The sequence below is a fragment of the Peromyscus californicus genome, unplaced genomic scaffold, assembly GCF_007827085.1.
Source record: "Peromyscus californicus insignis strain IS unplaced genomic scaffold, ASM782708v3 Scaffold_7__1_contigs__length_154581171, whole genome shotgun sequence".
NCBI classification, from domain to species: domain Eukaryota; kingdom Metazoa; phylum Chordata; class Mammalia; order Rodentia; family Cricetidae; genus Peromyscus; species Peromyscus californicus.
Genome location: NW_026294595.1, coordinates 79,004,917 through 79,031,903, shown reverse-complemented (window position 1 = coordinate 79,031,903; position 26,987 = coordinate 79,004,917). Strand labels below are relative to the sequence as shown.

At 41.3% G+C, this 26,987-nt stretch overlaps 1 protein-coding gene and 1 non-coding gene across 3 annotated transcripts in view; both read right to left on the bottom strand.

Annotated features, from left to right (window-relative positions):
• Fbxo3 (F-box protein 3) overlaps positions 1–26,041 on the bottom strand; it is a 35,020-nt gene extending 8,979 nt beyond the window's left edge. For both annotated transcript variants that reach the window (XM_052725838.1, XM_052725839.1), the window contains exons 1-8: positions 25,896–26,041; positions 23,299–23,388; positions 19,025–19,188; positions 9,667–9,781; positions 6,034–6,238; positions 4,918–4,963; positions 1,631–1,715; positions 535–657 (exon numbers count right to left, since the gene is read on the bottom strand). In XM_052725838.1, the coding sequence (XP_052581798.1) occupies positions 535–657; positions 1,631–1,715; positions 4,918–4,963; positions 6,034–6,238; positions 9,667–9,781; positions 19,025–19,188; positions 23,299–23,388; positions 25,896–25,999 (932 nt within the window). In that variant the 5' untranslated portion in view covers positions 26,000–26,041. The remainder of the gene's footprint in view (positions 1–534; positions 658–1,630; positions 1,716–4,917; positions 4,964–6,033; positions 6,239–9,666; positions 9,782–19,024; positions 19,189–23,298; positions 23,389–25,895) is intronic.
• LOC128102771 (small Cajal body-specific RNA 21) lies at positions 12,246–12,384 on the bottom strand. Its single transcript, XR_008215531.1, has one exon. It is a non-coding gene; the product is annotated as a small Cajal body-specific RNA 21 (non-coding RNA).
• Positions 26,042–26,987: the final 946 nt, after the last annotated feature.

Sequence of the window (26,987 nt, the reverse complement as noted above, 5' to 3'; positions counted from 1 at the left end):
TAAAAATAAAAATGACTCTTAAAAGCAATTTATGGCTGGGGATTGTAGCTCAGACATAGAGTACTTGCCAGACATGTACAGGGCTCTTGGTCTGACCCATAGGACCATAAAATAGAACAACAACAACAACAACAACAAAACAACCCCCCCCCACACACAAACAAACCCTAAAATTCATTTCACAGACCATATCCAAATAGGACAAAAGCAAAACAGCCATTGGATATTTGCACTTTGTAACTGAAAGGCGGGTCTTATGGTTCAGATATAAAATGCTTCCAAGGGTTCACATGATGAAGATTTGCTTGGTTTCCTTTTTGCTTCCTGGCCACTATGAAGTGAACAGCTTTGCTCTGTGGCATTATTCTACACTTCTATGATACTCTACCTCATCATACTCTGACCCAGAAATGACAGAGCCAGATGGCCATGGACTGAAACCCTGAGCCAAATAAACCATTTCAAGTTGATTCCCTTGATGTTCTGTCATAGAAACGAACTAACCACCACTACAGTCCCATTTCAAGTGCTCACCTGATTCGGTATGTGAAGAAATAGTGTGGTGGGTGGACAGAGCTGAGTTCTGGCAGAAATGATGTGGACACTGAAACTGTAATATCTCCAGTTGTTGCTACACACTCTGGGTCATGAATATATCTAGCAAGGAAGGAAATTAAGCATGTTTAAATCAACTTGCTTCAATTCTCTCTCTCTTTTTTTTTTTTGGTTTCTCTGTGTAGCTTTTGGAGCCTGTCCTGGAACTCAATTTGTAGACCAGGTTGGTCTTGAACTCAGTGATTCACCTGCCTCTGCCTCCCAAGTGCTGGGATTAAAGGCATGCGCTACCACCACTTAAATGGTTTAAAGATACGATGTACAAGACTTTCCTTATATTTTATAATTAAAACTTGAAGTCATATTGATACAATCCTGTTGAACTTGAATTTCATAATATTGGAAAACATTGATGACTTTGGTTCAGTATAGGCAGCAATCAAAGATCCATGGTAGTGATACAAACCATGGATCAGTAACCAGTTTAGAAATTAACAAGGGCTCCTCTTGGGAGACTTCTGAAACCTGTCCATCCTTGTTAAATGGTGAGCATGGGCAATGAAAATATGTACAAATGTAAAGATCTTGAGCCTCTTAGGCATAATTACTAATTCCTGCCTCTAATGGAGAAGTTCATGACATACACTTAACCTACTGTTTCCGCCATGAAGGCTACTATGAACTAGTATCACCTGGAACCACCTCTACTACTAACTGCCAACATTTGAATGTTCTAGTTAGAGATAATAAATGTTTGCCAGGAGTAAGTTGTTTACTTGCTACTCATAATAAACCTATTAATCAGCTAGCTTTCTTGTTTTGCAAAGAGAAATTATGTAGCTACCATCCAGCTACTATATCACATTTAGTTTTTCTTCTTGATTTTTCAAGACAAGAAAAATATGGGCTGATTAAATGTTTGGATGTTTTAGTGTGAGAATAAATACTGAGATTTAGGACAGTGAAGTTCATTTCTTAACCTTTCAGAGAAATCTCATCTCATGATAGATATGTGCAATAGTTAGCCTTTTCTGATTTATAGTCATTTCAATCCCCAAAGCCCCAACTAACATACCTGAAAATCTGGTCTCTGATGATGGGGTAGCCACCTGATACAACATTGTTGACATAGGATGTAAACCAGTCAGTAAAAGTAGCACCTGTAAACCAAGAAGGGGGAAATGAGCAAATGGGGAAAATCCACAGAGGAAACAACCAACTATAACTTCACTATAGTTAAGGTACGCTACCCAAACTAGAAATGTTTATAGGTACGATTCTATTACTCTGTTAGTCCAATTTCTTTTCCCAGTTCGTCTTTATTGTGAGCGTGGTGTATGCCAAGTAAGTGCATCTATATACACTTGTACATACACATGCAGAAGCCAAAGGACATCATACCCCTGCTCTATCACTCTCCACCTTACTCCTTCGAGACAGGGCCTATCATTGAATCTGGAGCTAAAATGGCATCCAGTAAGGCCCAGCAATCCTCCTGTCTCTGTCCCATAAAATACTGGACACATATGTAATTTATGGGTGTGGCCCATAAATTACAGCATAGGCACACCCAGCTTTTACATGGATCCTAGGACTTGAACTCAGAGCCTTATGCTTGCACATTAAGTACTCTTAACCAAATGAGCCATCTCTCCAGCTCTTCCGTCCTCAATTCTATTTACATTATGTCCTTTGTGTTCTCGTCCACCACTATCTCTGGTCCCTGCCCAAGTCTTTTTAGGGAATTCTATGGCTATTTCCACTTATGTAGTTTTGTGTTTTATACTCAAAATAATTAGTTTTGGTTCAGTGATAAAAACTATTTGTCTACTAATTTCTAAAGCATACAGAACAAAGGAAATAGTTATATCTAGGAAAAAAGCATTAAGAAAGGTTATCAGGCACCTCCTCTCAATGAGGGTTCACCTTAGGCACATCTTGATATACACTCAAAATACTAGCACAAGCCAGGCCCAGTCTAAACATCACCAGAGACAGGACTTTGAGGAATTCTCAGGGTCAGGTCAATACCAAAGGGGTCAAGAGGCTCATTAGTGCAGATTTGGTTGCACAGTGGTCCTCCATATTTTCAGTGACCAACTCAAAGCAGAAAACATTTATTATTATATCAGCCCAAGCCATACTATCTGCCCATGTTATATAGTAAAAGGATTCATAAGAAGTATTTATATGAATTAAGTTTAAACATTCTAGGTAATACAACATAATTATCAAACCTCATTTTTTTGTTAGTACAGCTAAATGCCTAGGGATATATAGTACTTAGTTAATGCTGTTCACTGAATTTTTTTTGTAATCTGGTTTCAATTAACCCAGTTCTTTACTGAGTATCAGATGATCAATTTATATCACTGATTATGTTTTTTTAATTACCAGACTTTCATATTTGTTACAACGGTTATTTATTCTGTCTTAAAGCAGACAAACATGAAAATGAAAGAAATTCAGAAACTAACAGCAACTTTCCTTATTGACCAGGAAGCCTTTAATTCACAAAGTGATCAGCACTGCTGGGCTGGAGCTGTGACGGTCATCTCTGAAAATATGCTATACCAGTATACCAAGGAAGATATGAACACAAGCATGGCATCCTGATGGTGCTTAGCTTAGAAACAGGACACCATGTAAGTCAGAATAAGTGGAAAGCTAAGGCCGAAATTTAAAAGCTTGCATGACTTGGGTAAGGGCGAGACCTTTTTAGATACTGTGAAGAATATCATAAACCCGGATCATGTCACAGTATGAAAAAAAAAAAAAGACACTTGTTTTCTGTTCTAGGTTCCAATTAGAAGATAAAATTAAACACCAATATTGATTTATTTACTTAGTGCTGGGGACTGAACTGGAGCCTTGCCCATGCCAGGCACACAGTCTACCACTGAGCTATCCCTTAGCATCTTCTGTACTATGAATACACAGGAAGACGCTTATGTCAGAAATCCCTTAAAAAGAAGGCCCAGAATGTAGGAAGCTTCTGCTACTGAGCAGAGTCTCAGCAGGACGAGACTGCATGAATAGCCAAAGGTGAGCTGCACTCACATAGAAACTAGAGTGCCCCAAAATTAGTAAGAAACACCTTCACAGAGAAGGAAAGCAAGTGCCAAGGAGTCTGTGAAGCCTATCATTTGTAATATCCACTCATCTTGAAGAGTGACACTGCTTAGGTCTACCGTGATGTGTTTAATTAGCAGCAAATGAGAAGAAAAAATACAATCACTTTAAATACTTGTACCTTCAATTACGTATTAATACGCTCAGTGGAAAGTCCATGGATATGTTATAGGAATTAATGCTAATTAGCTGTAACTATCAACTTGACACAGACTAGAGCAGCAGTTCTCAACCTGTGGGTCATGACCCCTTTGAGGTTGAAGGACCCTTTCACAGGGCTTGCCTAAGTCCATCCTGCACATCAGATATTTATATTATGATTAATGACAGTAGAAAAACTATAGTTATGAAGTAGCAATGAAATAAGTTTATGGCTAGGGGTCACCACAACATGAGGAACTGTATTAAAGGGCTGCAGCATTAGGAAGGTTGAGAACCGCTGGCCGAGAGTCACCTGAGAAGGGAGTCTCAATTGAGGGACTGCCCAGATCAGACTAGCCTATGAAGGACTGTCCTGATCATTAACTCATGTAGGAGAGCCTGGCCCACATGCATAGCACCATTTCCTGGGCAAATGGTTCTGGGCTACGTAAGAAAGCGAGCTAAGCATAAGCCTGTGAGTGAGCCAGAGAACAAGCAGCACTCTCCATGGCCTCTGCTTCAGTTTCTGCCTTGAGTTCCTGCCCTGGCTTCCCTCAATGGCAGACGGTGACCTGTAAGCTGAAATAAAGCCCTTCCTCCCCGAGTTGCACTCTGTCAGGTATCCTATCACAGCGACAGTAAGGTAATATAGGACCTATATCACTTACCTAAAGAAAATTAAAAACTTAAGACTGTACAGGACCTGGCTTTTTCTTTTCCTAAACAAAGAAAACACACGGGCTGCCCCAACGAGAAAACAGAGACATAGAACTCTATCAACCAGGAAGTACTAAGAGATGCAAGTATAGCCGGGCGGAGGTGGCGCACGCCTTTAATCCCAGCACCCAGGAGGCAGAGGCAGGCGGATCTCTGTGAGTTCGAGGCCAGCCTGGTCTACAGAGCAAGATCCAGGAAAGGCGCAAAGCTACACAGAGAAACCCTGTTTCGAAAAACCAAAAAAAAAAAGAAAAAAAAAAGAGATGCAAGTATAAAGTTGCCAGCTGCTCAAGGAACTAAGTCTCACCAATTTATTTTCTTTTCTAAACCAATAGAAAGAAGGGAAAAGTGACTTTTCTATGTTTCTCTTACCTATGATAAACATGTCAATAGCAGCAGGATTCCGAGCCATTTGGTCCTAAGGGGAAAAACAAAACAAAACTGATACAAATACATTTCCTCTTGTTCCTTACCTAGATCTCTGGGAACAAAGCAAAATAGATACAATACTCATGTAATCCTTGTTGTTGTAACGGTCTTCCAGACCAAGCAATCACCATCTTGGAGAGTTCAGCTGCACCACCACCACCACTGCCCCCTACCACACACACAGGCATGATCATTCCAGCTGTTCTGGTGACTGTTTATTACCCATCTCCACAGAAGAGCCCAGAAGGGCACCCGATTCTTACCCGAGTCTCCAGCTGCTCCTACCACCTGGTGTATATAGAGGTAGGGGAAGCAGGTATGGCTGGGGCTCCATCTATACAGCTATGGGGAAGTCCTCATACCCACTGGCTAAAGCTTCTGAGGTGCAGTCAGTTCGTGGAGGGATACCCACACGCCTATAAGTAGTCCCTCACCTATGAAATATAGTCATTGGCCAGAGCGAACTTTGGGGACTCGTGCCTCGGTTTGTCATTGAGACCTTAGGAGGAAGGGTAGAGAGTACTTAAGTCTATCCTTGAGAAGGAATTTTAGCAACACCTATCAGTTCCTACTATTATAATTTCTGTGCTTGGACTTATTCTATAAAATGTTTGGAGACACCTCTCAATAAAATGAAAATATAGAATGCTATCACTATTAAGACAAGAAACTATACTTTAAGAACATAACTAGCAAGTAGAAGTGATAAAATAAATAGCTTGTTATTCTAGAAGAAAGCACTTTGGATTCAGAGTCAAGAGAACCAAACAATTCTAGGATGTTCAGAAAAAATAATTTTACACATTACAATCAAGGCCTTTGACAACGAGTTCCTTAACTCGAATCACAACTTCCCATCTAAGCCTGTCATCGTCTGCACTATTTGTCCAATGGCAAACCTTCCTTTCGGTATTCCACATCACCACAGGAGGCTATTAGTTCTCTAGTTAATGTATGATGCTCCAGCCTATTTTACATCCCTGGATGTATCCAATGCATATATTTACAGTATTGTCAGATTACGTGTTAAAGCCGTAATCAAACACACTTCCTACTTACTGGACATTGGTAGAACACTTCATTTTTATTCCGGCCCTCTGCAGCTTCCACAGCTATGTACTGACTCAAGCCCGTGTGAATGCAGAAGGTTAAAGGGAGACAGTATTTCAGTCCCTGTCTCTGCTGAAATCCTCCGGCAGCAGTATCAACATCTAGTAAATCTTCAGAGCGATAGTGATTGGACAGTGCCATACTTCCCAGCAACCTGAGGAGCAAACAGACTCAAAACTGTCAACCTGAGTAGAACCACGGAAACACAGTGCCACAGGGCTTGTGTTTCATCTTTCTGGTGAATAATTTCACACGGGAAATTTCCTTGTTTGTTTTGTTTAAAAGAAACAACCAGGGTCTTGCTATGCAGCTCTGGCCAGCCTAGGCCTTGCTATGTAGTTGATGCTGGCCTCAAATTTAAGGTAATCCTCCTGCCTCAGGCTCTAAGATCACTGAGATTATAGGCATTAGAATTATGTGCCAGCATGCCCAGCCACACATTGGTAATTTTCTAAGCACTGGTTAGCATACAAATTCTAAATCAAGAATATCAAAACCACTAAAATTTCTGTATATTGAATTCATTTTATTTTTCTTTTTTTGTTTTTTTGAGACAGGGTTTCTCTGTGTGTAGTCCTAGCTGTCCTACAACTCATTCTGTATGTTGTGGAATATTATTTTAAGATGTGTTACATTTATTTATGCTGTGAAACATTTGTTTAATGATGCAAAGAGGCATTCCTTTCTTTTATGCTGCATTTGTTTATAACTCTGTGGAGCTGTGTTACTTTCCCTGTCTAAAACACCTGATAGTCTAATAAAGAGCTGAATGGCCAATAGGGAAGCAGGAGAAAGGATAGGTGGGGCTGGCAGGCAGAGAGAATAAATAGGAGGTGAAATCTGGGAAGAAAGGATAGAGAAAGAGAAGGAGGGGAAGACTCCAGGGGCCAGCCACCCAGCTACACAGCAAGCAATGGAGAAAGAAGTATAAAGAAAGATATACAGAAATAGAGAAAGATAAAAGCCCAAAGGCAAAAGATAGGTTAATTTAAGAAAAGCTGGCTAGAAATAAGCCAAGCTAAGGCCAGGCATTTATAAGAAAGAATAAGCCTCCATGTGTATTTATTTGGGAGCTGGTTGACAGGCCCCCCAAAGAATAAACAACAATAACAACACTGTAGACCAGGCTGGCCTCAAACTCACAGTGATCTGTAGCAGGAATCTTAAAAGTTCTTATTAATAAAATCAAACCCGGGGCCAGTTATTGGGGTGAAATGCTGGATGGTCAGAGAGACAGAACAAGCCACAGCTACCTCACCTGGCCAACTTCTCAGCTGGTCTTGTTTCCTCAGACTGGAAGCCTCTGTGTCCTCATATCCGAATGGCTCTCAGCTGAACTGTGCTGCTAGAAGCCTGAAAGCTTAACCAGCCAAATGCTTCTAGTTTCTGGTCTTCACGCCTTATATACCTTTCTGCTTTCTGCCACCACTCCCTGGGATTAAAGGCTCACTTTCTGGGATTAAACGCGTGTGTCACCATGCCTGGCCGTTTCCAATGTGGCCTTGAACTCACAGAGATCCAGAGGGATTTCTACCTCTGGAGTGCTATGATTAAAGGTGTGAGTGCCACCATTTTCTATCTTTGTATCTAGTGGCTGTTCTGTCTCTGACCCCAGACAAGTTTATTATGGTGCACAATATTTTGGGGAACACAATACCACCACAGAGATCAGCCTGCTTCTGCCTCCTGAGTGCTGGGATTTAAGGCCTGGCTTAAATTCACTCTTTAAATCAGAATATCCTTATTTAGATTTAAAAATTAAATGTCTAAAGTATCTTTTTAAAGAAATATAACTTTACTGCTTTTCAAGAACTTGGTGTGGTGGTTCATGCCCGTAACCCCACACTGAGATAAGGCAGGAAGACGGCTAAAGAATGAAAGTAGGGCTATACAGTGGGTTCTTGGCCACCACAGGCTAGAATAACCCTGTCTTAAAAGATACAGTCAGCCAATGGCACATACCTAAAATCCCAGCTGTTCAGAAGGCTGAGAAAGGAGGGTAATGAGTTCAAGACCAATATGTGAGACTTTCACTCCAAAATTAAAAAAAAAAAAAAACTGTATTATATATGGAATGGCTAGTGCTTTTGTGACTTGCTATTTATGTATGCACATATCCTCATATATGCACACATATATATTAATAGCTAATTTAATGATTAAAGGAGTAAATTTTCTGACATCTTTATCTTGATTCAACTTTCAGTTTTTCTCATAAAACCAGACAGCAACAAATGTAAACCAAGTCTAAATCTTATCCAAATTGTCACAAACTTGAAATAGACGTGGTAGAAATTAATCTCCACATGTAAGCATTAACATCTGTGTGTGTGTGTGTGTGTGTGTGTGTGTGTGTGTGTGTGTGTGTGTGTGTATGTCATGGCAACAATACTGGTCTGGTAAAGAGTCTTCTCCAAGTCTCATTTCTTAGGTAGGCAGACAGACAGATAAATAACCCTGTACTGAAATTCATGAGCTATCTACCGTGTCAGTTCCAGACAACTCTTAACAAAGTTCGGTTCTATTTTCTCTTAAAATAATACAAATTTTCCAGCTTTTTCAGGTTTCAATTAACTAGGAAAACAAACAAACTAGTACAAGTCCAGAGGCACTGGGAGTCCCTGGATTTGGAATTACTGCCCATTGCGAGTTGCCCACCATGGGTGCTGGGAACAAGGGACCTCTGCAAGAGCAGTATGCAGTCTTAACCACTGAGCCATCTCTCCAGCCTCCTCGACTGACCTGTTTGTGACCCATTCCTGATATTTCACTTCTGAGTACTACTTTGTGCTATCAGTAGGATCCCCTTGGAGAATCCCAGGGCATACTCAACCCAGATTAGAAATCATTAACAGTTTCCCATAATCCCTCACACACAGAGAAACATCAGATTCCATCAAGATAATACAACAGTCTCCCTGAACTCTTGGTATTTTACAAACACAGTATCTTTCAAATAGCTTAACTGCGTGAAAGTACAAAAGGAATAAACACATTCAAAGTTCATCAATTTTAAAACTGTAAACAAATTTGATGGCTACTATAGGGTCCTCTTTTACCAAAAAACAAACACTACAATGAATACCTCAACTTGCAAAAGTTTTTAAAAGGCCATTCAATTACAGGCTGTACTTGAGTAAGACAAAACTCTACTTTCCTTGGTTTGGTGTATACAGCTTTGAACAAATCATGCTTTTTTACAAGTATAATAGACAGAACTTGTATCAAGTTTCTAAAACATTTTGCCTAACTTTTAACAGGGTAATAAACACATCAAGCACTTAACAGGTTAAATATACTCACAAATACATATCTCTCCTGTATCCCACGCGCCCATCCCCAACCAGATCTCACTTTAATCATAAGAATGTGTTGGCAAGAATAATGCTTTTATGAGACAATTTTAGTAAAATTTAATTTAACGTATAGATATCATTTTATAGATTGCTATAAGGAAGAAGTGGGAATCCACCCTCTCTATAATACATACATTCACATATATATAATATGTAAACAAAATGTACTTTCATTCTAGAATGTAATGTCCATTTCTGAGAATTACTCAAACGTCAAACTCCTTACCCTGGAACCACTAACTTCTGCCCATTGTGAATCCGGTATGAACATCGATAATCGTCAGGGAGTTTGCAACCAATCTGAGCTTCCACAGCATCCAGGTCTTCCTCACGTGCGCCTTCTGCAAACACACATCAAAGACAGAAGTGTGTACGCACAATCAGACTTCAATCTAGTAGGTCAGCTGCCAACCAACCCATGCAACAATCTTATAGCAAGTGAATTCTGTTCAACATATACTGTCAAAATCAGGGCAATGAATTGGAAATTGATTTTAAACACTGAACAAAGTCCTTAGTTTCCTCTTGACAGGAAAAATACTGGCACAAAGTAAAAAGGAGAGGGGTACCAAGGAAATGAGCAATCAATTATTTTTCTTACATTATAACAAAAACCTTCTCACTTTTCCAAACCTAATATATTCATACTTAAAAAAAAATCTTAAAGTTCTCTCAGCTGATGTCATTCTAGAATTTCAATGTGACCCTTTACAGGAAATATGGGACATTAGACAGATGTAGGTTTACTAAGTTGAACTCTTGAGAGCACATCTGAAAACTTGTCCCCTGCATTCTGTCACAAGCAGGAAAAAAAAGTACCAATACCAAGAGAAGAGATCCACTTCCAAGCAACAGCCCCTCGGGTTGTTGGGCCAAACCTCTCATTATTGAATGATTATGGCAGAAATGCTATTGAAGACATAAAAAAATAAATAAAACCAACTACCACCACCAACAAAACACCCCACAAGGTAGCCAGATGTGGTGGCACATGAGTATAACCCCAGCAGTGAGAGTTAAAGTGAACTCAGAAACAGGAAAACAGAACAAAATAAACACACAAGAGGTCAATCAGGCATCTAGAATCACCTTGATTCAAGCAAATGCCAATTCTCAAACAAGTGGCCAAAGAGAGGAGCCAAGCTTTAGGCAGTACTACAGGACTGATGGATTTAAAAAGAAAAAAAGGGGGGTCTAGAGTCCACAAAGGAGAAAAGGACCTGTTCAAATAAACAAATATGGTTTGGGCTAAGTTACAGAAAGCCAAGTCCTAAGAAAAAGTGAACTGGAAACAAATCAGCCCTCATGGACAAAAAGCCCAGTTTTTCCAGTTACATCAACCCCCTGACAATCTGCAGCAGAAGCAGAAGGAAATCTCTAGAAGAAAAAATTATTACCCTAAGACCCAAATAGTGCTGTGCAATCACTCAAAAGAACTAATCCTCAATAAAAACAAGAACTGACTAAAGAGCAAGCTAAGAGTGTCGACACATCCGTGTGATCCTAGCCCCAGGTTCTCAGGATAAGAAATAGGCTAAAAATTAAAATCACAAACTAACACTAGGGGGCTCAGTGATGGGCACAGAGTGATGGACTCAGTGAGGAACTAACATGCACAGGGACCTGAGCTGGAGCCCAAATACCCTCCCATATCAGAACTAAAGCTCTTTCACTGTCCAGGAAGTGGTAAACATTAAATTCTATTAGACTTCAATAAATCAAAAATGCATATTTTAATCTATACTGCGATTACTAAAAAGGAAATAAAAGGGAAAGCAAAGAAATTAAACATAATTAAGAATGCAAAAAAGGTGAACATATTTAAATGACATGGTTAAGTTCAACTATATTAGTAAATAAATTAAATATCACTAAGCCAAATAATCTAATAAAAAGACAGACTAGGTAAAGAACAAGGGCTCAAGGACGCAGTACAGGGGTAGAGAGCAAAGGCTTAGAATGTGTTGGGCCTTGCCAGGCGGTGATGGCGCACACCTTGAATCCCAGCACTCTGAAGGCAAAGGCAGGTGGATCTCTCTGAGTTCAAGGCCAGCCTGGTCTACAGAGCGAGTTCAGAACAGCTAGGGCTACACAAAGAAACTTTGTCTGGGGGTAGGAGAGGGTGTGTTAGGCCTCGGTTTCAATTTCAGCACCGAAGTAATAAAAAAATTCTACCCAAGAGACTCATCTTAATGTAGACACGGGGAAAAAAAAGCTAGCATTCAGATCACACAAGAGAGACTTTAACGTAAACAGCTTCATTAAAACTAACAGAGAACTTTCATAATAATAACAGCAAAAGATTAAATTCACTATGTAGGAATCAATTTTATGTACCTCAGTAAAACAGCATGTGCACATGCACACACACACAAACACATATGTATACACACATTTTTTTTCTCTTAAAATTTAGAGTACACTGCAAGGGGGCAGCAGGCTAAGCAGTGAAGTATCACCTACAGCCCCAAATATGTGTGTGTGTGTGTGTGTGTGTGTGTGTGTGTGTGCACGCGCGCGTGCGCGTGTGTTTTCCAAGACAGGGTTTCTCTGTGTACTTTGTGCCTTTCCTGGATCTCGCTCTGTATACCAGGCTGGCCCCGAACTCACAAAGATCCACCTGGCTCTGCCTCCCGAGTGCTGGGATTAAAGGCGTGCGCCACCACCGTCTGGCCCAAATACATTTTTTTAATATCAGAGTTAAAATGGCAAAAAAACATTTACAAGCAGTGGATTAATTTTCCACTGCTGCATGAAGTATTAGCAGCTTAAAACAATACTGATTTGTTTGCCTATTTTGCAAGTAAATGTGAGGCTAGGAGAGCCGGGCAAGGCTCCCTGCTTAAGCACCTCTCCCACACAGGTGCATACCTTGCCCCTGTACTCTAGGCTTAGCTGAGAGGAGGTGGAGTACACTGAGCCCACCTCCCAGGAAACCAAGCCAGGAACTCATTATTTGTTTCTGCAGATCTAAAGTTCAAGCACAACTCCACTGGATCCTCTGTGTAGATCCCAATGTTGAACTCATGGTGTTAACTGGGGTGCTAGTTCATCTTACCCATCTTTTGCTTCAGATCTTCTTTAACCTCACTTAGTTATTTGCACAATTCAGCAGCCTACAGTTTTTTTCAGTGAGGCCCTCAGTGCCTAGCAGCCACCTGACATTCCCTATCATGTAGCTTTCTCCTCAACATACCAGTTTGCTTACTCAAAGTCAACAGAAAAAACATTATGAATCTCTCTGCCTTCTGAAAGGTCCAGATGCTTTTAAGAATGTACTTGATGAGCTGGGCAGTGGTGGCACACACCTTTAATCCCAGCACTCGGGAGGTAGAGCCAGGTGGATCTTTGTGAGTTCGAGGCCAGCCTGGTATACAGAGAGAGATCCAGGAAAGGCACAAAGCTACACAGAGAAACCCTGTCTCGGAAAAAAAAAAAAAATGTACTTGATTAAGGGAGGCCCATTCAAGATCATTTTCCTTTTAATTAACATTCAAATTCAATTCATTTGGCACCTTAACTATACCTGCAAAATCTCTTCACATTTCTTTAAAAAAAATAGAGAAGTTATTTTAAATAATTTGAATATATTAAATAATGGGAATCAAGACTTTTTTATATCACTGGTTATATGAAAGGAGAAATAACTGTACCATGCATGTATACCATGGGCTGAAAATCTTGGGCTACTTCAAAACAGTGCCTACCACAGCCGGAAATGTCAACAAACCTCTCAGTAACTAACAGAAACAAAAAGACAGAGGCCTGGGAGAAGGCTCAGTGGTTAACAGCACTGGCTCATTTTACAAAGGACCTGAGTTCAACGTCCAGAACCCTCACAGCAGCTCACAGCCATCTGTAACTTCTAATCCAAGGAATCTGATGCCCTTTTTTGGCCTCCAGGGATACCAGGTACAGCACATGGTGCACAGATGTACATATAGATAAAATGCCCACACACATAAAATATAATATTTTTCATCTTTTAAAAAAATAAAAAATGGGTGGTGGTGGCCCAAACCTTTAATCCCAGCACTCGGGAGGCAGATGGATCTGAGAGATCAAAGCCAGCCTGGTTTACAAAACTAGTTCCAAAATAGCCAGGGCTACACAAAGAAACCCTGTCTCAAAAAAACAAAATAAATAAACAAATAAATAAATAAATAAATAAAACAAAAATCAGGAAAAGGCAAGATGTCTAGTGCTTAAAGGTGCTTGCCACCAAGCCTGATGACATGAGTCATCTCTGGGATCCACAGGTGGAAGGAGAGAACTTACACCTGAAAGTTGTCCTCTGACCTCCATCCAAGTGCCACAGAATGTATGTTACACACACTAAATAAAACGTAATCTTAAAAAAAGGTGATAAAGTACTTACTACATAAGCATGAGTACCTGAATGTGAACCTCCAGTGCCCATGCGAGAAGCTGGGTGCAGTGATACCCTGTAATCTAAGAACTAGGGAGGCAGACACAGGAAAACCCTTGAGGTTTGCTGGCCAGACAGTCTAGTCCAACTGTGAGCCTCAGGTTCAGTAAGAGACCCAATACCAAAAATATTTGAACATCTGGGTCATTTCTGGTTCTGGCTGATAGAAATAACATAACTTTTAAAGAAAGATTTATTTTTATAATTATGTGTATAAGTGTCTTGCCTACATATATGTCCATATATGTGCAGTGCCTGGGGAGGCCAGAAGAGACAGAAAGCAATTAAGGAAGACATCCAACATTGCCTCTGGCTTCTACATCACACACACACACACACACACACACACACACACACACACACACACACACACACAATTTTTAAAAAACCTATAAGATAAACTAATATGATTAGAGGTAAATTTATAGTCCTAAATATACTAGGGAGTCTAAAGAATAAAAAGACTGAAAAAAATCTATGACCTAAGTCAGGGGAAAAGGGAATCATAGCAAATTCAAAGAGAAAAAAATTAATAAAATAATAAAAAAAACATACAGTAAAGGAGACTGACTAAAACACCAGCTCTCTGAAAGGACTAGATTAGTCCCTACCCATCAAGAGTGATAACTACTAATATCAGACATGGAAAAGGTTTTATCACTAAAAACTTACTAAGCATGAAAGGATGTTAAATACATCTGAAAACACAAAGTAGACAATTTCCTGGACAAAATCTATCAAGCAGAACGCCTCAAGACTTAAACAGACATTGAGTTCTTAATTTAAAAGCTTCCACAATGAATTCCAGGGCTGAATGACTTGCTGACACATTCTATTAATTATCTAAGCAAGAAATCAGACCAAGTTTCCATAACTCCTCCAGGGAACAGAAGAGGCAGCACTTCCTCACTTATTTTAAGGTCCTGCCCTTAAAGGCAGGATCATTTTGATACAAAATCCTGCTAAGAACACTGCAAGACAGGAAAATTACATGCCAAACTCTCACAAACATCAATGTAAAATTCCTAGTGAGAGGCTAGAGAGATGGCTCAGCGGTTAAGAACACTTGCTGCTCTTATAGAGGACCTGGGTTCAGTTCCCAGCACCCACACAGTGGCTAATAACTATCCAGGGGATCCAATGCCCTCTTCTGGCCTATGCAGAGACTGCATACATGTAGACATAATGCAAGTAAGACACTCCACACATATAAAAATAAATAGAAATCTTTTCTTAAGAAGTTGTTATTCCTGCTGGGCGGTGGTGGCGCACGCCTTTAATCCCAGCACTCGGGGGGCAGAGCCAGGCGGATCTCTGTGAGTTCGAGGCCAGCCTGGACTACCAAGTGAGCTCCAGGAAAGGCGTAAAGCTACACAGAGAAACCCTGTCTCGAAAAAAAAAAACACCAAAAAAAAAAAAAAAAAAAAAAGAAGTTGTTATTCCTAACAGTCAGAATTGGAAATGACCCACATATCCACAATGGTAGGATGAACATAAACCCAGTCTACTAATATACAGTACTAGTCTGTAACAAAACTGAAACTACTATTGAGCCTCACAACCAAACTAGAATTAACTCATCCAAAATACATACTTAACCACATAATTTATATAAAGTCAAGAGAAAATCACTAGATGAATTAGCAGTCAGGACAGTGGTTGTCTCTATGAAAGAGGGAGGGACACAAGAGGCTTCTGGGTATATATAATACTCTACTATTTGATCTGGAGACTGTTTTAATGAATTCATTCACTTTGTGATAACTCTGAGTTGTGCATTGTGATTTGTGAACATATCTACATATCTGTTAACATCACTAATGATGGCAAACATCTCAACTTTGAAGGAATCTTCCCAAAAAACCTACAACTCCAACCATGAAGAAAGTATCAGACAAAACCAATCTGAGATATTTTCTACAAAATACCTCATGAGTTCTTCTCAAAACTGTGTAAGTCATAAAAGACAAGACTTAGAAAATACCACTGCCAGTTAATAAGAAATGACAGCTTAATGTGATGTGGTATTATGGACTGGATCCTGAAAGAACACTAAAGACATTAATGGAAAGTCTGATGAAATCTAAATCAAATGTAAAAGTAACAAAATATTAATGACTTTTTAGTTCTGATAAATGTCCTCCAGTGTAATATACTAGAGAAAATGAGTATACAGAACTCTCTGAAAATCTAAATTACTCTATAAAATTAATATATATATTAATTTTTTAATAAATATATAACTATAAAACTCTCTCTTTATAACTCTAATACATACACTAAGGGTTAGGGAGATGCCTCAGTCTAGAAAGCCCTTGCTCTGCAAGAATAAGAACTCGAGTTCAGATCCCTAGCAACCTTTATAAGCCAGGCACTGTGCTGAGTCACTGCAATCCCATAAATTAGAGACACAGGCAGGCATATCCCTACAGCTCACTGACCAGTCAGTCCATGTAGTTAAGTTCATGAGTGCAGGTTCAATATGTCTCAAAAAATAGGGCGGAAAACAACTAAGGCATCAACCTCTGATCTTCACATGCACATGTGTTCATGTACACACACACACACACACACACACACACACACACACACACACACACACACACGTACACTACATACACATACAAAAGAAAATGTAAAAAAACAGAAGTTTAATAGAAAAGAAACCAAGCAGAATAGAAGCCAGAAGTAGTATGTTGGTTAAGGAAAGAAACTAACATTTGTATTCTATGAGTTACATGTTAAACTATTTAATACATAAGATTTAGAAGTAAAAACACCCATAGTTAGCTGGGTGTGGTAACGCACACCTTTAATCCCAGCACTTGGGAGGCAGAGACAGGTGGATCTCTATGAATTTGAGGCCAGCCTAGTCTACAGAGCTAATCCCAGGACAGTCAGGACTACACAGAGAAACCCTGTCTCTAAAAACAAACAAAAAACCCTGAATTTAGAAGCCAAGCGAGGTAATGCAAAACTGGCCTTTAAGCCCAGTGCTCGGGAGGCAGAGGCAGGTAGATCTCTGTGAGTTCAAGGACAGCCTGGTCTATAAAATAAGTTCCAGGAAAGCCAGTGCTGTTACACAGAGAAACCCTGTCTCAAAAACCAAAAAATCAACCAACCAAACAAAACACCATAGTTAACAAAAAGAGATAAGGAAATACATGTTTACAATACAAGAAAACCAAGACTGAAAAAGACATTCTGCTATGATAAGCCAGACTGGTCCTTATTCTGGCTCCACTACTTACTGTGGATCTTTCTGGAAGTTACTGATCTGTTTGACCTTGTTCTCTCCTCCAAAAAAAGAAGCTAATACCACCCACCTGAGAGAGTTATAGGAAGGACTACAAAAAATGTCATGTTCTTATTTATTTATAAAGTGCCTTACTGCTTCAATAAATATTCACCTATCATAGAGGAAACAATGACAATTTACCAGAAGCCAAGATCAGTTTATCTTTGTTGCTTACTAGTTACTGGATGTCAAACAGGCCACCTAAATGCTCTTTGTATCCTTTCTCTGATATGAAATGAAGGTACTAGTAATTAATCAGGATTTGGTAAATTATAGATGAGAGGCTAAATCCTTTTTATTGGAATCCAGCCACTCCATTTTTGTTTCTGTATTATCTATGGTTGTTTTCCAGAAACAACAACGTAACAACAGGACTAAACACAACACACAGGTCTCAATGAGAGACCATGGGTCCCACAAACTCTAAAATATTTACTGTTTGTTCCTTTAAAGGACTATTAAACTCCCAACTCAATTCTAAGGAGAATATGATTCGAAAATACACAATTAAGAACATCAATATAATACAATCTCAAAATGCTCCACAAAGATGACCCCATGTCCAATGCCTATTTGCCTGCTAATCTTCCTTTTTACTTGACACCTTTATAACCTTCAAATTGAATGAGGGCTGTGGAACTTGAAGCCAGCAGCTATGTTCTTAACTTAGTGGTCAAAGTCGTAAGCCTGAAATTCCTAGCATTTCCAGCACTATAGATACACTAGGTTTTAACCTTATTCCAAACTCATGGCAAGCCCTGAGAACTGGCACCTATCAGTAGAGCAGACATGGCGAAGGAATCTGACAGCTGGATACAGAACAGACACAAGGAGCTCAGGGATAACAACAGACAAAAGAAAAAGGAGCTATAAGTCTGTCCGAAAGAACAATCATATGACAGTCTCACACTACAAGGGCCCTAATATGGAGTGACCCTTTAAGGAACCTCAGAAATTCTAAACAAAATGGGCTAGGTCCATTTCCTTCAACCACAACTAAAGATTACCCTTCCAAGGTGAGGCCCCTAGTCAATTCCTGACTTTGTTTTTTACTTATTGATGATAAACCTGGTCTTTTATGCCCTAAGTGCTATCCCTACAAAAAGAGAATTTTTTCCTTACAGGATTTTTGGAAAGTAAATGAGGTAATATGAAAATTTAGTTTTGCCAGGCAATGGTGGCACACGCCTTTGATCCCAGCACTGAGGAGGCAGAGGCAGACAGATCTCTGTGAGTTTAAGGCCAGACTGGTCCACAGAATGAGTTCCAGGACCGTCAGGGCTACACAAAGAAAACATGTCTCAAAATATTAAATAAAAACCATCTGGTTTCATGTCTACCTTTGAGCTATAATAACTATTGCCTATTTTACTTCTCATGGCCTCCAAACATGGATGTGAGTGCACATGTGAACATGACACATGGACGCCACATACATACACACAAAACAATAACAACAACAGTAATCATCTTTTAGGACTAGGGGTAGAGTTCCATGGTAGAATACTTGCCTAAAATGCATGAGGCCCTGGGCTCAATCATCATCATTGCAAAAATAAAAATAAATCATAATGGTTATTCTTAAGCAATCTTAGCATTGCTTCTTTATATAAAACAAATATAAAGATAAAGTAGTTTAGCTCTTCATTTAATAAATGTATGGGTTTCCAGGCCAACCGAAAAAGGGCAAGATCCTTTTAACAATGTCAGCATTATACTTCCTTGGCTATTAACAAAATGTGAATGGTGAACTAGAAGAGGTTGGATTAGCCCAGGTACATGACAGACCCAAAGTTATTTAAATTAGTCTGGCTATACTAACTAAAATATGGATGGGAGACCCTGTATTCCCAGTACCTTTCAGAGATAAAACCATCCGAGGACACCTGGGCTCCAAGTACTTCTTGAGGTCATCCCAGGCCTTTTTAATAGCAGCATAATGGTCAATGTATCTTCCTACATCTGAGTAAGTAGATATGAAGAGAGATCTCCAGCACTGTTTCTTCCGAGATTTCTCTTCCCTAAATAGATGAAAAAAAAAAAAAAACAAGATTAAAAAAATCCTTTGAAATGATTTTAACATGTACTTTTTCTTTTCCTTTGCTTTCTGAGAGAGGGTCATATATAGTACAGGCTGGCCTTCACCTAGCTATGCAGCTAAAAATAGCCCTAAATTTCTGATCTTCATGCCTCTAGATGTCACATGCTAGGATTAGAAATGTGTACCACAAACCCGGCTTAGCCCATATTTTTGATACCTACCAACACACTTTCATTGGGAGTTTGTGGTTACTCTGCCTTTTTATTTTCCTAACTTACTTTAGCTACAAAGAGAACTGGATAGCAAGAAGTGATACATCAAAACCTTTAACAGCTACCACTGTCATGGTGGGGTTATTTATTAGTCACTTACTTTCTGACTTTCTACTCAAGGTTTTCCCCAAGTTTCCCAGTTCTAAACAAAATATGTGAAAAGTATGTCAGTACAAATTTCAACTTACTCCTAAAAACGTTATTAGTTAAAAAAAATTTTTTTTTGAGACAGAGTCTCATGGAGCTCTGGCTGGCATGAACTATGATTCCCCTGCCTCTACCTTACAAGTGCTGAGGTTACAGGTGTGTGCTACTGAATCTGGCCTTAATTATAAAAATATAAAAGGCACTGGGTGGTGGTGGCACACGTCTTTAATCCCAGCACTCGGGAGGCAGAGGCAGGCGGATCTCTATGAGTTCAAGGCCAGCCTGGTCCATAGAGCGAGTTCCAGGACAGGCTCCAAAGCTACACAAAGAAACCCTGTCTTGAAAAAAACTAAAAATTAAAAATTAAAAAAAAAAAAAAAAATATATATATATATATATATATATATATATACACACACACACACATATATATATATGGCACAAGTAGTTGTCCCATTTTTGAGAATATTTAGAATAGCATAATATTGCTCTAGCACATCTACACTGGATCAGCCAGAGAATCGTAAATCAAGACAAATACATAATTTAACATCTTTCCTTGCTTTAATTATATAAACATGTATTGAGTGTTCACTTGGCCCCTGAGAACATTAAGAAATGCACACTTTTTTTCTGTTCAGAAAGTAGACAGTCTGATCATAAACGAAGAACACAATGCAAACTTAACACAGAGATAAGCAGCCACAAAGGGTACTGAGGACTGTCACCCGAGCCTGGACTCTTTCCTACAGAAGATGCAGCCCCCTGGAGGACTTACAGGGAAGCTGAAAGGGGAGGGCTGAAGCTGTGGTTTGGGATGCAGGGGAGATTTAAGGGTGAAAACTAGGAACGTTACAGAAGACTTGGGGAAGTTCTGAAGTAGACCTGGTGAGGCCACAGACTGAAGACAGCTGTGGTACCAGGTGAAAAGAGCGAGGAGGGTGTGAGCCGTGAAGGAAGCACTAACTGGGAAGGCCAGTGGTTTCAGCAGACGCAGGGAGAGAGACGAGTTAGGGTGACCCCTAACTCTGGCTTGGGGTCACGGACGGGTGCGACAGTGAAGACGACAGCTGCACAATTCAAGGTTTGGATGTGAACCAAGGACACATCAGAGCAGAGGTGGTTTTGTTTTCTGGAACAGTATGTGTAGTTCAGGCTAGCCACAAACTCAGGGTCTTGTACTACAGTCCCTCAAGTGCTGGACTTCAGGTGTGGTTTTTGTTCAGTTTCAGTTTGGTTTGGGCGAAGGGGTGTAAGGAGGGAATAAAACATCTTTTTATTAATATATAGCATTAACATAAATACATACAGCTAGCAACAAGGCTGGGGTTGTAACTCAACTGCAGAATGCTTGCCTAGCATGAGTGAGGTCCTGGGTATAATATCCAGCACTGTAAAAACTGAGCTTTTGATTTTTTTTCTTTTAAGTCTTGAGAAACCCTGTCTTAAAACAAACACACAAACAAAAATCAAACTAAAAAAGTCTTTAGTTCTAAGCCTTTAGAAGTTATTTATGGGAATTGTTTCTATATTTCTAAATCCTTATACTTCTGGTTCTTGATTTCCAAATTTCACATGTATGAGTGATGCCTTTGCTGTGGAATAATCCTGTGAAGATTTGTCACTGTGATTGGTTTACTAAAGAAGCTGACTGGCCAACAGTGAAGAGAATAAGGTTAGGCAGGAGAGTTAGACTAGGAGAATGCTGGGAGGAAAAAGGGCAGAGTCTGGAGTTGCCAGCCAGATGCAGAGGGAGCAGATGAACAAGCCATGTTAATAAAGGTACCACCATGTGGCAGAGCATAAATAAGGAATATGGGTTAACTTAAAAATGTAAGAGCTAGTTAGTAATAAGCCTGAGCTATCGGCCAAGCATTTATAATTAATATAAACCTCAGTGTGTTTATTTGGGAGCTGCTGGTGGAACAGAAACTTCCATCTTCATGCCCCTAAGTGAAAGATGAGGATATATCAACACTCAAAATTCTTCCTTCCTCATTCTTCCTCCTCCCAATGCTTGACAGCTGTTATTAACTTTTCCCTTGGTAGAACTAATGCTTTCAGCTTCAAATAATATACTTAGTTCGAGGTCAGACTGATCTACAAAGCGAATTCCAGGACAGCCAGGGCTACACAGAGAAACCCTGTTTCAAAAACCCAAAATATATTAAATATTAAATATATATTAACTATATTACATACACACACACACTTAGAGCCTATAGTTCTCCACCAACTTTAGCAATCCTGACTTCCCACGATTGAAGAAACATGTTAGGTATCCCTGCTTTTTCTTCTACTTCTCCTAAATCTCACTGTCATCTACATTTTTATTCTGGCTATGTGGTAACTTTGACTGGACCCAGTAACAGAAACTGGGTTAGAAAGGAAAACTAGTACATAGTATTATGGTAGTCAAAGGTCAGGATTCAAAACTATATATTCTGCAGTAGAGGCTGGGAAGGGAAGAAAGCAAGGGGTTCAGAACATCACTGGAAACAGAGTTAACTAGAAAGGAGAAGTAGGCAATGGCTACAGTTTACTACAATTTACTGTATGTTTTATAACATATTATAAAGAACTAAGAAAGTGGTACTGGAAAACTCCAAATACAAAGAAATGATACACACTTAAAGGAGCTGGAAATACTAATTAGCCTGACTTCTTATACATTGTAAATATGTAATGAATTACACTTTATCCCATAAACATGAGCAATTATTGCATATCAATTAAAAATTACTCTAGTGCAGCAGTTGTCAACCTGTGGGTCATAACCCCTTCGGGGGTTAAATGACCCTTTCACAGGGGTCCCCTAAGACCATCCTGCATATCAGATATTCACATTATAATTCATAACAGTAGCAAAATTACAGTTATAAAGTAGCAATGAAAATAATTTTATGGTTGGGGGTCACCACACTATGAGGAACTGTACTAAAAGGTCGCAGCACTAGGAAGATGGAGAACCACTGCTCTAGGGCCAAGTGTGGTAGCTCACCCTTGTAATGCCAACACAGCAGAGGCTGAAGCGGAAGCGCTGCCACACGGTCACTGTAGTGATACAGTGTGTACCCTAATAAAGCTTGTTTGAGGATCAGAGGACAGAACAAGCCACTAGATTAAAATAGAGGTCAGGCAGTGGTGGCACACACCTTTAATCCTAGTACTCCGGAGGTAGAGATCCATCTAGATCTCTATGAGTTCAAGGACACCCTGAACTACATGAGATTGACTCAGTCTAGGAGAGAAAACTGAGCCAGGCAGTGGTGGCACACACCTTGAATCCCAGGAAGTAATATGGCAGGGCGGAGAAAGGTATATAAGGCGTGAGGAGACAGGAACTAAAGGCTCTTTTTGGCTGAGGCCTTTCAGGTGAGGACTCAGAGGCTTTCAGTCTGAGGAAACAGGATCGGCTGAGGAGTTGGCGAGGTGAGGTTGGCTGTGGCTTGTTCTGCTTCTCTGATCTTTTAGCATTCACCCCAATATCTGGCTCAGGGTTTTCTATTAGTAAGACCATTTAAGAATTCAAACAACGGGTCGAGGCCAGCCCAGACTAGAGAATGAGTCGCTGTCTCTAACAACAATGAAAAATTTACTCTTAAAACAAACAAACAAACCTACACCGTAGCCTACACCCACAAAAGAACAAATGTTCACGAAACGCTTACTCGGTTATCAGCCAGTACTTCTTGCAGTGTCTTCTCCACAAAGGGTCATGAGTTGAGAGCTGGTTGAGTCGTCGACTGACATGGCAACAACTGGCGGTGACCAGATTCAGTCACAACAAAAGGGAGAAAAACGTAAAGACAAAGATTCAAATAGTCACTGTTAAAGTCTGTTTATGCCCTTTATTTCTCTTATTTCTACTTACTACCTACATAGCTGCAATGCAGTATCTTGTCAAATCCTTTAATGTGTGAGTTAATATAACTGCCCTGTGAGTAATAAGGAGAAAGTAACACACTATCTCAAATCAAACTAAATTCCCAATAGATTAAAACAGTTTAACCCACCACAGTCAAGCAAATATGCACCAAAACCGTTAGGCCCTGGCAACAGGTGAGACACTTGGCAAAGGTGGACTGCACTGGGCAAGAAAGACGCTGCAGCATGCTGGATGAGTCTGTAGACAAAACCAGTATTCAACTCCACTCATTTCCCCAAACATTTATGGAGGAGTCACGTCACTTCAGTTTAAAATTCTGATTACTACCTAAAGCTTTGCACTAAAAATCTATTCTTCCAAGAGGCTACATGATCTCAGGCACCCTTCATGCAGCCTGCCTGTTAGTCATTACTACCTTTAGCAAAAACAGCTTTCTAGTTTTTCTAGTTGAACCGGCCACACTACTGTTAACAGACCGCGAGCCTCTCCACACCATTCCCTTCACTAGGACACATTCCCAGCACTCTGCCACACTTTCATCTTGCACGAGTTAGTCATCCCGACCTCCACATTCCAACAGTGCAACCTGTGTATTCCTTACACACACACACACACACACACACACACACACACACACACACGCACGCACGCACGCGCGGCCGCTCTTGTAATTATGCGCTTGTTTGACTTTCCATCTTGTCTACAGTATTTCAGCTACGTCAAAAAAGACCCTATCTCTCCAATTCACTATTGTATGTCTACATTTAACCAACACATGGCAGGCACTCCAAAAAAACCTGATTGAACAACTGAATACAAAAATAAACAATCCTTACACTCTAGAAGTGCACACTGTTAGGACAAACTGCAGCTAAGGGAGATGGGAGAGTAAGGTTGCCAAGTTGAGGAGCGTGAACTCTTCCAGACAAGGAGCAGAGCTTACACAACAATGTGCAAGTGTGTGGCACGCCACCTGATGTCTGCTCTAGCTAGAATGGACTGTGCAAATACGATAGTGGAGGAAGGCCTGAAAGGCTTAGATAATAAGCTAGAAGATAAGGGCCTGAAATACTGCAGAAGCTCAGGGTACAGTCTGTAAACGGGCTATTACGGGCTTTTAAGAATGACAGCCAGGTGCGTCTTCGGAAGGTAACTGTGGCAGCGATCAAAGACAGAAGGCTGTCAAGGTAAGTTACAGCAAGAGAGTATTCCAGATGAAATCAATTTGAGCTTTACAGCCTTTTCTACAGAAAAACTTTCTCTGCTTTAGTACAGGCTGAAGTAGGGGGAAATGTGTTTTCTGGAAAAAAAAACAAGTGTTAGCAGGTACGAGTGGAGGCCATAGCAGAAAACCCAGGAAATACCTCTGCCACCACTTAGCTAGGCCAACCAAACTGTAACTCCAAGAAATCTGTACCTCTAAAGGGCCCCTAAAACCCGAGGACACAATCATCAAACGGCCAGGCTCCAGTAATCAATCAAAAACCAAAACTGTGTCTCCGCCATATGAGAGGGCCTTTTTGCCTACTCTACAAACATACACGGAAGCACAAGAACCCCTGGCCATGCTGTCAAGGATGTAAACAATCCTAACACGGGAGGAGGGGGGGGCGGGGCGGGGGGAGCACAGCAGCGCCATTTCTTTCTCCAACCGGAACAGTCCCGTTCTCTGAAAGAATTGGGCATTGGGTTTTGGCCACCCGTACTAGCAGGCCGGTTGTTTATTTTTTTTGGAGCAAACGTTGGTGATTTGGGAAGGCCTTGAGGTAACTGCAGTCACCTGTAAGGCCTCACCGGAAGTCGGTGACAAAACACGAAACCCAACCACCCACCGTAAGGAGCAAAACTGACAGCCAAAAAAGTCGCAAACACAAGAGAAAGTGCATGCTGCCGATGACCACGGGGGCATCAGAGGGAATCGGAAGGTCGCAGGCCTCCTGGCGCGCGTTCTACCTGCCCACGCGGGCTCTGGTCATCCTGGACCCCAGGCCCGACAGGGACGCGCGTGGGCCGAGACAGCGGCCTGTCCACGGCGCCAGACCAGGCCCCAAAGGGCCAGCGAGGGTCCGCGGCGTGCTGCGCCAAGGAGCCACGGCTCTCCTCGGCAAACCGGCCTAGCCAAGGCTGGAGGGAGAGGGCGCTAAGTCCCCGGGTACCTGGGCAGGAGTAAGGCCTGAATGCCCAGCCCCCTCCTCCGCGTCTCCCTCAGCCCCCCCCCCCCCCCGAGGTGGCTCTGCAGGATAACGGCTGCCCTGCAGTCACCCTCTGCTGCAGAGGAAGCCCGCGGCGTCCAGTCTCGGCGACCCGGGGCCTCCTTCCCTGCCTCCTTCGCCGCTTCCTTCCACGTTCCCACCCCTGCCACGAGCACCGCCCCATTACTTGATTAGGTCCCTGTAGTCCACGAAGGATAAGATGAGCAGAAGGGGGTCGGTGGGCAGCGACTCCAGGGTGAACGGCCCGATCTCGGCCTCCACGGCAGCCATCTTGCCCGGCCCGCCGCAGCCCGGCACCACCCCGGCCCCGCCCCCGCCGCCCGAACCGCTCGGCGGCCGCTTGCACAGGTTAGTTATGTAACTGTCAGCCGGCCCCGCCCCCTGGGCGCCCCGCCCACCCCGCGGCCCGCCCTGCGGCTGTCTGGCGCTGCGTCTGCTTCTCTGCTGATGCGCACTTCCCTCCACAGCCCGTCCGTCTCCCAAGCTCAGCCCAGAACCCTGCCAGGCTGTCCCCGTGTCTTCGCTCTCTCTCTCTCTTCTTCCTGCCATTTTCTATGTGGTATCCTCAAAGCCTCGACCTAAACCTCACGCTAATCATCCCGGGCCTCCTTTGCGTCCCAAACCCACGGCTGCATTTCCAGTCCAGGAACTTGACTCCCCCGCCCCACCCCCACCCGCACTCCGCCTTGCGGCTCTTTTCCACTTAGTAGGGAAGGAATGGCGGGGAGAGAGACGCCGGGGAAGGCACTTCAACTTCGAAATAATCGGGAGGCTATAATTCTACCACTGCCCACAAAGCAAAATGGTCCTAAAAATGAAAATCATCTCTGGGTAAATTCCTTGTCTAGATAACCAACAAATGTTAATTTCCAAAGCTTTTACCCCTAGGTTTCTAAACCTACCCGCATCCCGGAGAAAGTTTCTCCCAACTACTTAGTGTAAGAAATAATCAAATATGAATCTTTTCCATCAAGTACTATAAGACTTGTGTTTAGGACAAGGAATTTAATTTTCTTTATCCCCCCATCTCATAAGACTTTTATACAAATGTTTTAATCCCCTCCACCAGAAAAACCTTCCAGTAATTTGAGTCAGGTGGTGGTGATGCACTCCTTTAATCCCAGTACCAGGGAGGCAGAGGCAGGCAGATCTCTGAGTTGGAGCTTGGACGCCAGCCTGGTCTACAGAGTGACTTCCAGGATAGCCAGGGCTACACAGAGAAACCCTGACTTGGAAACAAAAACAAAACAGCAAACAA